General features: G+C 47.5%; 1 protein-coding gene across 1 annotated transcript in view; it reads left to right on the top strand.

Moving 5' to 3' along the window:
- Nucleotides 1–3,710: 3,710 nt before the first annotated feature.
- The window catches only part of MAB21L4 (mab-21 like 4), a gene marked incomplete at its 5' end in the record, with an annotated part of 44,694 nt that continues 32,155 nt past the window's right edge, over nucleotides 3,711–16,249 (top strand). The window contains 3 exon segments of the mRNA XM_045029375.1: nucleotides 3,711–3,927; nucleotides 3,930–4,175; nucleotides 14,420–14,642. Coding sequence (XP_044885310.1) covers nucleotides 3,711–3,927; nucleotides 3,930–4,175; nucleotides 14,420–14,642 — 686 coding nt within the window.

Raw genomic sequence — 16,249 nt, 5'->3', positions numbered from 1 at the left:
TACATTTACTCGTCAGTACAAAGCCCAGGAATTGTACTCAGGTGACAGTTCGGTGCATTTTTGGTCTGGCATATGGGGCATGGATGATCTGTGCAACAGAGATTAATTTCACTGAAAGAATGTATCAGAGTGAGCTGACAGACGACATGAAGAGAAGAAACTCTCCCTGTTCTGAAGGGACCACCTGACTTTTTTCAAGTTCGAGGATGTCAAATGGCATCCAATGCTAATTTTTGACATGCTTGGTGTTTTAATCATCTCATTGTTATGCAATGGGTTGGCCAGAGTCCTCAATGAACATTCACCTCAAAGGCATTTCTTGCCTTGATGGGATACCAGCTGTGGGGCTGGTTGGCAGAGAGCCAGCCTGAAGTGGTTTTAAATCAGCAAGCATCAATGGCAACTTGCCAGTGGCAAATGGAAGAGTGAAGTCTGGCATGTCACACTGGGGGATGTTTGTTTCAAGGCTGCTCACTAATACAGGCCCCAGGTCTTGGATTCTGACTGTATTTCCTCCTCTCAACCACAGAGCACTCCAAGAGAGCAGACCCCAGCACAGTGCTCACTGGGGACTTGATCCAACGTTCACTGAAGTCAACAGGACTCTCTCCATTGTTTTCAATGGGCATTGGATCAGGCTCTGAACTTTACTCTGGGCCCAATGCAGTTCTGGGCAGGAGCAGAAGCTTTTCTTTTTCATTTGCTCACAGATTTAGACTAGCAAATAGAAAATAACGCTGACTGTACTAGTGGGCAGTGTGGATAACTGCAGGGCAGCTCATACCCCCTGCCATACAGTCTGTGGCAGGAGGAAACAGAGCATGGACATTTTCCAGAGTGAAAAGTACAGGTTCCTACCCATGTGGCCCATAGTGGAGTGATGACACAGCCTCCAAACTCCTGTCAGGGGGTGGACTGGGTCCTTTCTGAGGGAATTGGTCCAGCCCACCAGTTTCTCATGATGGGGGGGTAGGGGAGAACTGCAGAGTGAGGCTGCAGGAAGAGAGAATCTCCTGCTGTGGTCCCTGAGGAAGGGAGTTGTGGCTGGGTAGAAAGAAACCCCTGGCTCGAAGTTTAGTTTTCCTTTTGGGGAAAAGGCAAAGAAGACAGGCCAGGCCTTATGTCTTCTCCAGCTGCTCAGAAGAGCAGGAAGAGACAGCTCTCAGGGAACAGGGGCTGGAGTGAAAGACCTTTTTGTATTTATTTTTTACCTTTATGTTAATCAGCCAGACCCCAAGAAGGGTTGTTGCTAGTGCACTCACGAAAGTCCTTTGTGTGTGGAGTTTATTGAGAAGCCTGAAGAGAGGAAACTGAGGCAGTGCACTGCACAGCCACTCCAGGTCACAAGGGGCATTCAGGAGGCAGCTGACCCTGTTATACTCCCTAAATCATAGGGAGCTATCTGCAGGCTTTTCAGTCTGGATTAAGGCATAGGCTCGGTAGGCCCATGCCTGGGGCCCCAGCTCCTGTAATTACAGGATGAGATCAGAATTCTGTTTGCATTAAAAAACAACTATGCTTCGAGCCCTCGTAGATGCAAAGAAAACTTGAAAATATGTTCTGAGAATAACTGATGACTGCAGACCGCCTGGAACAGGAGGTCCCAGAGGTATAAACTGGCCGATTCATCTTAACTCTGACACCTGCTGCCATCCCAGGGAGGGGCAGAGCCATAACAAGGGGGGAGGGGTAATGGGGGGGTCTCACATGGATTGTGGGTAGGACCTCAGATTGCCATCATCTGACACCAAGGCTTCCTAAATGGTGCATGAGGAAATGGATGGGCACAGAGTCCAAGTGATCAGTGGGCCGGCTGCCTTGCGGCCATGAGGAGACACGTGACTTAGTCAAATGGACAGAAAACATCCCAAGCAAACCTCTGTGTGTACTGAACCCCTGCTCCTTCTCCCCAGTGACAGAGGGCTGTTCTGCAACTGAGCTCACAGGGAAATCCTTCACTGCCTCTTTGTGTTTCATATAAATACTGCAAACAACGCACTGCAATGGACACTAAGTCAGCTCCCCAGCTGATGTAAATCAGCATCTCTCCATTGAAGCCAGACCCCCAGCAGGGTATAAATCAGTATCTTTCCACTGAAATCAATGGAGTGATGTCTCTTTACACCAGCTGAGGATCTGACCCGGCCATTTCCTGTTTGCTGAGCAGGATAGCTATGTGCTATGCCTCAGACTTATCTGCCTGGCTGGGTCTCTTGCTGGATACATCTGATTGTTAAGTAGCCACTGTCAGGGTTCCCTCCCCACTCTGAACTCTAGGGTACAGATGTGGGGACCCGCATGAAAGACCCCCTAAGCTTATCTCTACCAGTTTAGATTAAAAACTTCCCCAAGGCACAAATTCTTCCTTGTCCTTGGAACGGTATTGCTGCCACCACCAAGTGAGTTAGACAAAGATTCAGGAAAAGGGCCACTTGGAGTTTCTGTTTCCCCAAAATATCCCCCCAAGCTCCTTCACCCCCTTTCCTGAGGAGGCTTGAGAATAATATACCAACCAAATAGGTTAACAAGGTGGGCATGGTTCAGCCCTTGGGTTTTTAGGACACTAAAAACCAATCAGGTTCTTAAAAGCAGAACTTTATTATAAAGAAAAAGTAAAAGAAGCACCTCTGTAAAATCAGGATGGAAGGTAATTTTCAGGGTAATCAGATTCAAAACACAGAGGATTCCCCTCTAAGCAAAACTTTACAGTTAGAAAAAAAAACCCCCAAAAAACCACGAATAAACTGCCCCTCTTAGCCTAGGGAAAATTCACAAGCTAAAACAAAAGATAATCTAATGCATTTCCTTACTATTACTTATAATTTGTAATCTTAGATGCTTAGATCAGGTATGGCTTTAGGAGATGTATTTTCCCTGCCCTGGTTCCTCGCTGACCCAGAGAGAACACACAAATAGATCACAAAACAAAAACCTTCCCCCACAGATTTGAAAGTATCTTCTCCCCTTATTTGTCCTTTTGGTCAGGTACCAACCAGGTTATTTGAGCTTCTGAACCCTTTACAGGTAAAGAAGGGATTTTATGCTACCCTTAGCTGTATGTTCATGACAGCCACCTTGGCAATGAATAGTTCAGAAGGTTTTGGCACTCTTTCAGCTATGTAGGAGAAAAACACTGGGTTTATTAATGTTTTAGAATGTCTCTCCACTGGCTGCTTCTCCCACAGGGCACCTGCTCCCAGCCCTCTCTTCCTTTCCCCCCCACCTGCACGCATACCTGGCTGTACTGGGGAGGGTGTGGCTTGCACCACCAAAGGAGCTCTGCAGACAGGAGTGGGTCTTTGCCCTGGCTTTGTAGCCATGGCTGTGAAGTGTCAAAGTTAGACTCAGGACTCACAGTTTGTCAGACCACTCTGTTTTATTAGCACAGCGCTCTGCTAATAACACCCAGATAATGTGAGCCCCATGCAAGACACAAACTATCTTATTTATACAGATAAAAGGGTGAGAACTTAACAAGGTAACAAAGGAAGCAGAATCAGATAAGTTTACCTGGGCTAGGCATGCATATCTTATTTCCTTACTAACTATTACCCATCTTCTGTTAATGTTTCACCATTAGCACCATTGTTTATGCCTAATGTTTCTTTTCCTGGCACCTGTATTTCAACATTTCTTATTTCTGCTTAAAGGTACATACAACATTTCTTTAATCCATTCTTATTTTTACAATATAATTCATTCTACTTTCACAGAAGGTTTCTCATTGGCACAGCTATCTGTGAGTGATACTGTCCCGCGAAGGTCAGAGGATGGAGCACTTCCAGAAGGCAGAGAACATCCTGCTGACTGTGCTAGAGAAAATCACTGCCATGGACCCCAGATTTATAGCTGATTATTCAAGAAACCTGGAAGCTTTTGAATTTTCCCGCTGCACCTCAGAGGATGCAGTAACTGTGGGGGTTCCCCTGTCCTGCTGCAGGAGTGGTCCAGTAAACAGGGTCAGTCAGAGACAGTTACCAATGGGCACCATCAGATGTCAGGCTGCTGCCACCTAGGAGTGCCCAAAGAAGGAACTGGCTGGGAGAATTGGACCAGTGTGGTGGACAGTGCTGAGTGCAGGGTGCACATAGAGCCAGACAAGATCCTCAGGCTCCTGAAAGAGCTAATTGTCGCTGCCATTGTCCACTGCAGGCACTAGTTCCTCATCAAGCCAGGTCTGTATGCCAACTGCATCCACAGGGGTGTGGGCCGGGGGGCAGAGGGATCGCAGGGGGTTCTGTGGTTTGACTAGAGGCCTGCTACCTCTCTGCTCCTGTCCCAGAAGGGGGGAAGGGGACAGAGATGCAGATGGCAAGAGACAAAAAGGGAAATGAAGAGAGGCACAGAGAGAGGCTGAGAGGTGGGGGAAATGGGAAGAGGAGAAGGGGAGAGGAAGAAGATGGAACAAGTTGGAAAAGACACATCAGGTTATTCAGACCATATTATATGGTGATATGACAAGAAAAGTCTTTGATAGGTTTCAGATCGATAACGGGTCAATAAACTATATAGAAGTGATTGTTGTTACCCCCAAAATGAACATAAACTGAAAGGCTGGATTCTGAACTCCCACCTATGCCAGAAAAGGGAGAAGCTATTCAGTCAGAACTACGTGAAGCACAAGCCAGAGCAATAACAGAGAAACTCAGTTCCCCTCTCATCCCAAGATGCACTGATTGGTCCACTGAGGACAGAGTGACCCATTGATGGAGACATAAACAAGAGGTTGCCAACTTTGGATCCCAATGTCTGTCCAAACTTTGAATTAGTTAGTTACATACTCTGCAGAGTGGGAAAAACAAACAAACCAACCAAACCTCTAGGTTTCACCTAGAGAGGTAAATTTTCTTCAATTTGTGCAATGCTCCTGGCACAGGATATCTTCAGTGTTTCACTCTAGAGGTGGTTGCATTTCAGTGGTAGGTGAGAAAGCCCCATGGAGTGGCTGTAGTCTAGAGTGCTTTGGTATTCTTCAGGCGGAAAGGGCTAGATATGCCATTTGATTACAATTCACTACCACATTGAAATAAAGTTGCTGGGTGAAATCTTGACACCAGTAAAGTCAATGGGAGTTTTGCCGCTGACTTGAAAGGGGCCAGGGTTTCCCCACTGTAACTAAGGATGTCCTAATAAAAGGCTTCTCAATGATCAGATGACTGTTAAACTGTGGACACTGTCCTGGTCTCAGGTCTTGCTCTCTGAATTAAAAACATCACTGCTAGTGGTATGATAAAGAAGTGACTGTGCTGAAGTTAGTCATAGGCTAGTGAGGTATTGCTGACCTCTCTGTTCTGTGAAATAGAACTACGAGTGGGACCAGTTCAAAGTGGGCTTACTACAAGCTCAGCTAAGCAGGACACTTGTTCTAGGCTACCCCTATCCCTGGCAGGGCTGGGCTGAAAACAGGGTGATTACATGAGTTTGTCAGATCAACATCAACTCCAGTCTTTCCTTAAAAGGAGAATGACTCTCAGGCTACAGTTCACCCCTCTGTCTGATCCAGTGCTAACTTGAGCAACAAGTCCATCTTCTTGGGTATGACACATGCAATGTGAATGGCTGGTGGCAGCTAGCACCTGAGAGGTGGGAGTCAGTCTTGGCAGCATGTCAGCACATTGCTTTTTGAAATGCAAGCAGTAGAGAGGGAGAAGAAAGTGTTTACAGTGGAGATCACCAGCAATATAAGCTTCCTGCAGTGCATTTAGTGTGCAATGGTGACATGGGCCTGGTTCGGCTGTAACAACAACAGCAAAGTCACCAGGACGCAAATTCCTCTTTGGTGACCTGCACTGCCTCTTCCTTATAAAGATTTATTTTTCAAAGAAAACAACTCAGCATCATATTCTCATTATATCCATCACAGGCATCATTAGTCATTCTCTGCCGACTCCAGGGCTACAGCCTCTTCAGCATGTGGTCATGCCAGGGGGCTTGGTTTGAACCTCACCACATGTGGCTTGTGCTAAGCATTAACCAAGTGCATTTCCCCAACAACCTCTCCTTGACAGTTGAACCTGCTCTTCCCTGGGATTGCCCATCTGGATCATTTTCTTTGATGGTATCTTTGTCATGCAAGGAAAGAACTCAAGATAGTGGTTCCAGATGCTGAATCAGACTCTCAAGATTGCTGTTACCAGGTTTTAGGTTTCAGAGTAGCAGCCGTAAAAAAGAACAGGAGCACTTGTGGCACCTTAGAGACTAACAAATTTATTTCAGCATAAGCTTTCGTGGGCTACAGCTCACTTCTTCGGGATGCATAGAATGGAACACACAGACAGAAGATATTTATACATACAGAGAACATGAAAAGGTGGAAGTAGGCATACCAACTGGAAGAGGCCAATCAATTGAGATGAGCTATCATCAGCAGGAGAAAAAAACCCTTTGAAGTGATAATCGAGATGAAGGTGTGAGGAGAACTTAACATAGGGAAATAGATTCAATTAGTGAATTGGGTCATTACACTAATTGAATCTATTTCCCTATGTTCTCCTCACACCTTCTATGAGTCATCTCAATTATCACTTCAAAGGTTTTTTTTTCTCCTGCTGATGATAGCTCATCTCAGTTGATTGGCCTCTTCCAGTTGGTATGCGTACTTCCACCTTTTCATGTTCTCTGTATGTATAAATATCTTCTGTCTGTGTGTTCCATTCTATGCATCCCGAAGAAGTGAGCTGTAGCCCACGAAAACTTATGCTGAAATAAATTTGTTAGTCTCTAAGGTGCCACAAGTGCTCCTGTTCTTTTTACCAGGTTTTAGGTAATCCTGGATGACCTGTGAAATAGTAATGCAGTTGTGTCTGTGTGCAGGGAGTTTTTAATGTCATTCTGGTGTAGAGTGATGGGATTCTTATTGCTGGAGGTGATGTTGTGCGGTAACACAGGGGAGGTAATGCAATCCTATCTCAGGGCTGGAGGTTCCTACATAGCTGTGCTGCAAGAAAACAGTTGTTCCACTGTAGTTTTGCATCTGGTTTAAATAAAGAATCCCACTTCCTCCTCATGTTGTTGAAGGACAAACAAAATCTCTTGGGTCCTGCTAGGCCTTCAGAAAGGGAGGACCACACAGCAGCCAGGGAGAACTAGAGGCAGGAAGCCTGGGGGCAGAGTGGGCCTTGGGAGCGCCTCCTGGGAAAGGCCAGGAGATTCACTTGGAAGCCACAGAGATGGAGCAAGCTCCTGTGGTGAACCTGGTAAGACCTCCTGGAGTCAGCCTGAGCAGGTCAGCTTGTGAGGAAGGAGCCAGGAACACAGAGAATCTAAGGAGAGCTGGGCCTGCAGGGAGAAGGTGCTGGGGGAATCACTTGATACAAGAGCCAGAAGGAACTATGCAGGGTCTGGGAAAAGGCAAAGAGTCTGCAGAGGGTGAGCCCAGGCAGGGGCTGGGGAAAGGGCCTAGTGGCAGGCTGAGGCAGAAAGTGGTCCAGGAAGGCAGTTAAAACATAGCTGTTCTCAGTGGTAGAAGATGACAGAACAAGGAGTAATGGTCTCAAGTTGCAGAGGGGGAGGTTTAGGTTGGATATTAGGAAAAACTTTTTCACTAGTAGGGTGGTGAAGAACTGGAATGGGTTACCTAGGGAGGTAGTGGAATCTCCTTCCTTAGAGGTTTTTAAGGTCAGGCTTGACAAAGCCCTGGCTGGGATGATTTAGTTGGGTTTGGTCCTGCTTTGAGCAGGGGGTTGGACTAGATGACCTCCTGAGGTCCCTTCCAACCCTGAGATTCTATGATTCTATGATTCTATGCTTACCACGAGCACCCAGGACTGTACCCTAGAGAAGAGGGAGGGCCCAGGTTCCCCTATCAGCCACTAAGGAAGGGGCTATGAAAACCTACCTGATACAAGGGGGGAAGGACTGTTGGAAGCCCTGGGGAAAAGGGGTGTAAGGAGAACTGGGCCCAGAGTTGGGGCCAGGGTTGCCACCTGTCCAGGTTTTCCCAGGACTGCTCCTTTGTTGAGGTAGCAGATACGGATGAAATGGTTCAGATGTCCCAGTTGATTGTACCTCAGAGGTGACAAGCCTGGCTGGGTCAGAGGACCTGGCATAAGGTCACTGGACAGTTGTTCATGGAATTATGTTACCCTCGAAGGGCTGGGATTGAATGTTACCCGGTCAGAGGGCCAAGTCATATGATGAGGCAGACTGCTGCAAGGCCGAAGCTGCTGTTGGCAGGAGTGTTAGAGGAGGAGGGACTGCTATCTTGTGCCCAGCCACAAGGGGTTGCCAGCCAGTGAGTCACTCTTCTACACACACCCAAACAACCATTTGTCTGTCCAACCATCTGACTCACCAAACACCCACCTATCTGTCTAGCTAAGCATCCTTCTCCATGTTTCCATCAACACACATTTCTGTCATCCCCAGGACGAGTGCACTGGTGGTGATACTGGGAGACTGGAGTGTCTAAGGAAATTGCTTGTGTGACTTGTGGTTAGCCAGTGGGGTGAGACCAGAGTCCTCTTTGTCTGGCTGGTTTGGTTTGCCTTAGAGGTGGAAAAACCCCAGCCTAGGGCTGTGACTGCCCTGTTTGAGCAATTGGTCCTGATTTGGCACTCTCAGTTGGGTCCCGCCAGAATCGCTCCGTCACAGTGGCGTAGTTGGCAGGATCCACAGAACCAGGTCAATTAAGCTTTGGGTCAGAACCCCACGCTATCCAAATTTTAACTTTGGGATTGAGAGTTTGGTTGGTTAAAGGTCAGTGACCATGAGACAGAAAGCATCAGGAAAAGCAAGGAAACTGCAAGCCTTGAGAGACAGCCTGCAGTTTGATTATGAGCAAGAACTGGCAGAAATTCGAATGGAGAAAGAGTCTGATGAGAGAAAGAAAGAAGTTGCTAAGAGAGAAGAAAAAGCTCGTAAGAGGCGTCTGGAGTTGCTGGCTGCTGAGGAGAAAACTCGACAGATGCAACAGGAGACGGTTAGACTCCAACTCCAAGTCAAAAAAGCAATGGAAGAACAGCAGAGACTGTATCCTCTTGAAAGTCCAGTTTGTAACAATGTTGGTATGTTGTATAACTCTGAGCAGTTGTCTGGGGGTAACCAAATGTACCCCAACAATGCCACCTTTTATGTCAATGCTGTTACTGTGGGTTCAGTAGAGGGTGGCCCCATAAATTGTGCCAGTGCTATGTATGGGAGTGGGAATGGAAAATTCATAGAGAGTGTAAAAGTCAATGGTAAAAGCTGTTCAGGGCAAACTATGGCTTCTAACATCACTCTTGTTAAAGCAGATCTGGTCAAAGAGGAAGATTATTTACCAAATCAGGGTGTGAATGTTGTGATCCTCTGTGAGTTTACTGTCCGTGTGCCTTTAGCCAGAATCCACCTTGAGTGGAATGGGGCTCAGCATGAAGTGATAGCTGGCGTCAGGAAGTTATTGCCTAAAGATCTTTTAATTGGGGAAAATGTTAAAGCTTTGTTCAGTCCAGGTAGCCAGTCACAGGAGAGGAATAATCTTAAACCTGTGTCTATTGTGAGCAATGATTTGCCTGAGGTGGGTTGCTCCAAAGGTTTGTCTGTGCAAAAAAGCAGCGTGTCTGTGAGTGGAGTTTCTGAATGTCTGTTTGATGTCTCAGAAGGAAATCTGGAGTTAGATCAAGAGCAGAAAGATCTCATTGGTGAGGAAAATGTTTCTCAGGAGCAGATTAAAGTAAATGGTCAGGTTAAAGCCCTAACTGAGGAAGGAAAGGGTAAATTTGTGATAAGTGATGGATTGGTGGCTAGTGCAGCTTGTAGAAGTGAACCTGAAATGGGTAACTGTGATTTGCTAAAAGTAGCTCAGTGTAGTGAAAAAAGCAGCAGCTTACCTGTTGGGAGTGGCTATGTGCCTGGTAGGGAAAGTTTGGAGGGGCCTAGGCAGCCTTGTGAGCTGATGGCTTTGTCTAATCAGCAGTTTGGGAAGGGAGGGATAGTGGAAAATGAGTGTCCCTGTCCCTTACCTGTTTCCAGAAATGTGACAGTGAAGGGAATGTGCCTATGTCGGTCAGGGGTATTGACTTGCCTATGAAGGAAGCTATCTCGGTCTCCAAGCAGTTGTCTATGAACAGCCATGTGTGCTGGGACAAGGGAAATGAGATCCCAAGCTGTGTGTCTGGTGAAGGAGAATGTGTCTCCGTCTCTTCTGTGTCTGTGGAGCAGACAGAAGGTGCCTGTCAGCCTGTGATGGTTGAGGGTGATTCAGTTGTCTTGGAGTTGGTTGTAAATACAGCTAAAGCCCAGGAAGGAAATGGTCCTAAGTTTGTGTCTGCTGGGGAGAATGGCACTGTAAATAGGTTGCATCCAGTTAGTGTCTTAGCAAAATCCCAGAGAACAGACAATTCTGGTGCTTGTAGTTTGCCAGTTGCTAATGTGTGGTTGGAAAAGGGTGTAGCAATTCTGTCTGATCAGGGTGATACCCTAGCCAGGGCACAAGGAGAGCATGAAGGTGATTTAATGGTGTTACCTACTGACAGTTTGACAACTTGTAGCAAGAAGGAAAAGATTCCTGAACTTGTTCATGGCCAAGGGAAGGAGAGTGCTTCTGACCTGTTATCTAGAAAGTCTGTAGGTGTGCCTAAAAGGGGATTGTGTAGAAATCCGCCTGTTGGGCCTGAAGTGATTCTAAATGTAAGTGAGACCCAGAAAGCGTCTGTGGTTGCTCAGGGAAGTGTTCCTGTAGAGCAAGCCCTAGGTGAAGAGGGGAAGGGCAGAATTTCTAAGAGGGGTGAATTGCTGCTTAGAGAAGCTCCTAGGGAAAGGAATCCTCATGGTAGCCTGTGCAAGCAGTTTACTGCAACTGAAGGGTGTAAAAGTGATTTAATCAAGAAAGTTTCAGTTCCTAACAGCCAGAAATTTTCGGTTGTGAATGGATCCACTGACTTTCCTTTTGAGAGATCCAGTGTGGGCAACTTTGAAAAGGTCTCAGGTGGAGTAGAAGCTGTTAAGGAAGTTAAGCAGCCCTATAACCACCTGGCTGTGTGTGGCCAGCTTGTTGGGGAGACAATGGTGTTGGGATAGGAATGTCTCCATGCTGAATCTGTAAGTGAGCAGTCTGTGCTTCAGGATCTGAGGACAGATTCAGTTACTGGTGTTTCAAAGCAGAACAGTTTTATGGCTGAATGCTTGAGGAGGCAGGGGAGAGCAAGCCAGCTCTCACCCTCAGACCCTTTGAATTGGTGTGGTATCTCTGTAAGACAAAGTCCAGCCTTGGAATCCATAGCAGCTAAGAAGTTAAAAGCTAGTGTCTGTGTTGATGCGAATTACTTGGCTGGCAGGGAGAAGAAAGACTTGCTAATAGCTGTTAGCAAAGAGAGCCCACCCCATCAGCCAGTGAATTCTGTTAAGCAAGAGAAATCAGAGTTTAATCCTGAAGGACAAGAAGGAAAGAGAAGACTGAATTTTGCAAAGGGAAGCCACAGGTTAACCCTAAAAGGCCCAAACTCCAATGGTATTGAGCCAAGGGTGTGGCATGACAAACATGTTTGTAGATGGACACTTGCAATCAATTTGTTGTTATTGCTAATGCTAATTTTTGTAACTAATGTGTTGCTATTGCCAAGAACTGTAACAATGTACAATGTGCCTAATCTTTTGGAAAATCCCTTGAACATGTTGAAAGGAATACATGAAAACACACTTTATGTTAAAGGGCCTTGCTGTACTGATGTTTCACAGTTAATGCCTGTAAAGAGTGTTGGAACTTTTCACAGGGGAAAATACATTCCAGACCTGATGTGCTGTATGAAAGGGGAAACTGAGGCACACTACCATATTGCTTTCATGGCTAAATGCCAAGATTCCTGTACTATGAACAACTTCAATATCTACATTGGTTTAATGTTAATTGGGTTCAAAACATTGGCCAAAGCTGGTATGGATAAAGTAGCTGTTTTCTTTAGCTCTTGGCAAGATCACATGAAACATACAGGAACCATGCTGCAAAAGCTAACCAAGTTATACCTTGAGTTTGTAAAGAGATTCATTCATGTTATTGAACATGACTTTGATAAACCATTTCGGTTATACACTGGTACGGCCTCTAGCCCAACACTAGCTGTAGTGAGACAGACCCAAGGAAAGGGGGCTCTTGGGATGCAGTCAGCGATGTTTTGTCATCCCTTCCTGCATCAATTTTGCGTTGGGGGTGTGACGTTATTGATATAAATTGGGACCATATAGAACATGGGTTGCAACCAAGGTCCTGTAGTGGCACCAAATCTTAAATAAAGGGGGTCATATAAGGTGTCTAAGACCAGGTTCTGGGTTGCTGGTTATGATTATGCTGTCTGTATGTCTGTGTATCATTTTGTAGTTGAAGTTATAAGTATTGGCTCTGTACTGTCTGTATTTTGTATTATGCTCTGCTTCTGGGAAATATCCCAGACAAGCTGGTGTTAGCCCTGCCTAGCTGGCTTGATGGCCCATTAAGGACCATCAGCTACACAATTGACCCATGGAGAGAAGGCAGACACGCCTTGTGACTCAGCAAAGTATGCAGAGACTTGTCCATGTGACTGCAGACTCCATTTTGCTGTAATTTTCCACAGTGAGGACAAAGAGATTCTTACACCTGGAAAAGTCTATATAAGGCTGATGCATCATCTCCATCTTGTCTTCAATCCTGCTTCTGACCTCTGGAGGGACTTTGCTATGAACTGAAGCTCTACACAAGGGACTGAGGACCCATCCCAGCGGGGGATGTTCCAGAGACTTAATTTGAACCTGCAGTTTACTCCATCACTGCTGCAAGCCTGAACTAAGAACTTTGCCATTACTGTATGTAATTGATTCCATTTAACCAATTCTACCTCTCATCTCTACCTTTTTCCCTTTGTAAATAAACCTTTAGATTTTAGATTCTAAAGGACTGGCAATAGCGTGATTTGTGGGTAAGATCTGATGTGTATATTGACCTGGGTCTGGGGCTTGGTCCTTTGGGATCGAGAGAACCTTTTTCTTTTATTGGGGTGTTGGTTTTCATAACCATTCATCCCCAGGACGAGTGCACTGGTGGTGATACTGGGAGACTGGAGTGTCTAAGGAAATTGCTTGTGTGACTTGTGGTTAGCCAGTGGGGTGAGACCAGAGTCCTCTTTGTCTGGCTGGTTTGGTTTGCCTTAGAGGTGGAAAAACCCCAGCCTAGGGCTGTGACTGCCCTGTTTGAGCAATTGGTCCTGATTTGGCACTCTCAGTTGGGTCCCGCCAGAACAGCACCGTCACAACCTCCTTTTCACACAGTTAAGATTCCTGTTATATTAAGAATAAAAGTTAACATGGTTAAAGCACTTACCGACTGCTCCTTCCCCTGATTCAGGGTCCGGGTTAATGGCCGGGGAGGGTTGTTGGGGGATCTCCGTGACGGTGATGAATAGATCCTGGCTGTCGGGGAAACCAGCGTTGTAAGCGCTCTCGCCTGCCTCGTCCTCCACAAACCCTTCCTCATCTTCCCCGTCCGCGAACATCACCGAGGAACTGGCCGTCGACACTGTCCCATCGTCAGAGTCCATGGTCACTGGTGGGGCAGTGGTGGCAGGCTCTGTAGCGTCCGTTTGCCGCTTTGATTTTTTGGTAGCCTTGTCTGGGGTCCTTGATTTTCACGCGGCGCTGCATTGCATCCCGCCTGTATCCTCTGTCTCTCATGGCTTTGGATACCTTCTCGTAGGTCTTCGCATTCCCTGTTTTGGAGCGCAGCTCCGAAAGCACAGACTCCTCGCCCCACACACCGATCAGATCGAAGAGTTCCCAGTCAGTCTATGCTGGGTCCCTCTTTCTATTCACAGATAACATGAACTCCTCTGCTGGAGAGCTCTGCGTCGTTGCAGGTGCTGCGGAGCTCGCCCCGATGTCCAGCCAGGACGTCAGATTCAAAGTGCCCAGACAGGAAAATGAATTCAAATTTTCCCGGGTCATTTCCTGTGTGGCTGGTCAGAGAATCCAAGCTCGGACTGCTGTCCAGAGCGTCAACAGAGTGGTGCACTGTGGGATAGCTCCCGGAGCTACTAAGTTCGATTTGCATCCACACCTAGCCTAATTCGAGCTAGCCATGTCGAATTTAGCGTTACTCCACCTGTCGGGGTGGAGTACCAAATTCGAACTAAAGAGCCCTCTAGTTCGAATTAAATGGCTTCCTGGTGTGGACGGTTGAGCGGTTAGTTCGAATTAACGCTGCTAAATTCGAATTAAAGTCCTAGTGTAGACCAGGCCCCAGACAGTCTTCCCTGGTATGCAGTGGAGACTGGATGACTGGATGTTAGGCATCCATCCAGGAAAGGAGGTTTTATTTTAAAGAACAGGGTAAGAGCTACCAGTCTGAGGGTCCTGCTCAGCTGAACCGGGACTTGTCTCCAAGACAGGCAAAGCTTAAAGACAGGGGGAGAGAGATGAGGATGGGGAGATCACTGACTATTGTTTTCTAAAAGCAACTTCTGCCCATGCCCAGGTGACCTCAGCGCTGAGAGCCTAAAGGAAGAAGGTCTGCAGCTGTCCCTGCTGGTGTCCAGTGGCTGGAAAATGATCAGGTTCAACATTATCCCTGTGGTGCAGAGAAAGCAGGGTGCTCTGAAACTCCACAGCAGACGCAGAGAAGGAGGTTTTCCAGAAGGCAGCCTGCAAAAAGTAACACAGTGGGCTGACTTCATCCCCAGCAGCTACAATCACTGGAGGTAAACACCAAGCTATGCTCCTGCCATCCGCACCCATTCCTGAAACCTTACTGAGGGCTTGGCTACACTGGAGAGTTGCAGCGCTGGTGGTGGCTTTACAGCGCTGCAACTCACTCACCATCCACACTTGCAAGGCACATACAGCGCTGTATCTCCCTGGCTACAGCGCTGCATGTACTCCACCTCTGCCTGGGGAATAATGACTGCAGCGCTGGTGATGCAGCGCTGCTCTGCCAGTGTGGCCACCAAAAGCGCTGTTATTGGCCTCCAGAGGTATTTGGAGGTATCCCAGAATGCCTGTTCAGCCACTCTGCTCATCAGATCGAACTCTACTGCCCTGGCCTCAGGTGACCCGCCCTTTAAATGCCCCAGGAATTTTAAAAATCCCCTTCCTGTTTGCTCAGCCAGGTGTGGAGTGCAACCAGTGAATCTTTCCAGGTGACCATGCCTCCACGCACCAAACAAGCCCCAGCATGGAGTAATGGCGAGTTGCTGGACCTCATCAGTGTTTGGGGGGAGGAAGCTGTGCAGTCTCAGCTGCGCTCCAGCCGTAGGAATTACGATACCTTTGGGCAGGTATCAAAGGCCATGCTGGAAAGGGGCCATGACCAGGATGTGCTGCAGTGCAGGGTTAAAGTGAAGGAGCTGTGGAGTGCCAATTGCAAAGCCCGCAAGGGAAACCGCCACTCCAGCGCTGCCCCCACAACCTGCCGTTTTTAAAAAGAGCTGGACGCGATACTTGGGGGTGACCCCACCGCCAGTCCAAGGACCACGATGGACACTTCAGAGGGGAGGGGGAGGAGAAGGAGGGGGGGAGGAAACCGAGAGTGAGGGTACTGGGGTGAGGGGAGACACCCCGGAGTCCCTGGAGGCATGCAGCCAGGAGCTCTTCTCAAGCCAGGAGGAAGGTAGCCTGTTGCAGCAGCCGGTACTTGGTGGAGGACAAACAGAGGAGCGGGTTCCCGGTAAGCGGCTTTTTATTTTCAGGATGGAAATTTTTCGGGAGAGGAGGGAGGGTTCTGCATGCATGCATGCATGCCTAGATGTGGAATAACGCATTGATGTGGTCTATCACGTCGCGGTAATCGGCTTCGGTAATCTCTTCAAAAGTTTCAGTCAGAGCGTGGGCAATGCGCTTGTGCAAGTTTATTGGGAGAGCCACCATGGTCCTTGTCCCAGTCAGGCTAACGCGTCCACGCCACTGTGCCGCGAGGGGTGGGGGGACCATTGCTGCACACAGGCAAGCTGCATAGGGGCCAGGGTGGAATCCGCATTGCTGTAGAAGACCCTCCCGCTCTTCCCAGGTGACCCGCAGCAGCGAGATATCTTCCAGGATCAACTCCTGTGGAAAATGTTGGGTGAGTGTTCAGTGTAGGTGCCCCCTGCAGCTGTTTGCTTCCCCCAACGCACAGAAACCCCAGTACAGCCCTGAAGCAATCAGTCCCCCTTACTCACCATTTTGGGGCTCCTGTGGGTTATGTGCGCTCTCTTTGGTATGGGAAAATTATGCTATTGTGAAGAATGTTACTCCTTCACTGTGTGGGAATAACTGTCTGAGATATAAACAATGCTGCCTCTGTTAAGTGTTGCCTTTTTTGCCTTTCCAC

The sequence above is a fragment of the Mauremys mutica genome, chromosome 9 (assembly GCF_020497125.1).
Source record: "Mauremys mutica isolate MM-2020 ecotype Southern chromosome 9, ASM2049712v1, whole genome shotgun sequence".
Classification (NCBI taxonomy): domain Eukaryota; kingdom Metazoa; phylum Chordata; order Testudines; family Geoemydidae; genus Mauremys; species Mauremys mutica.
This window is presented reverse-complemented; position numbering and strand designations above follow the sequence as displayed.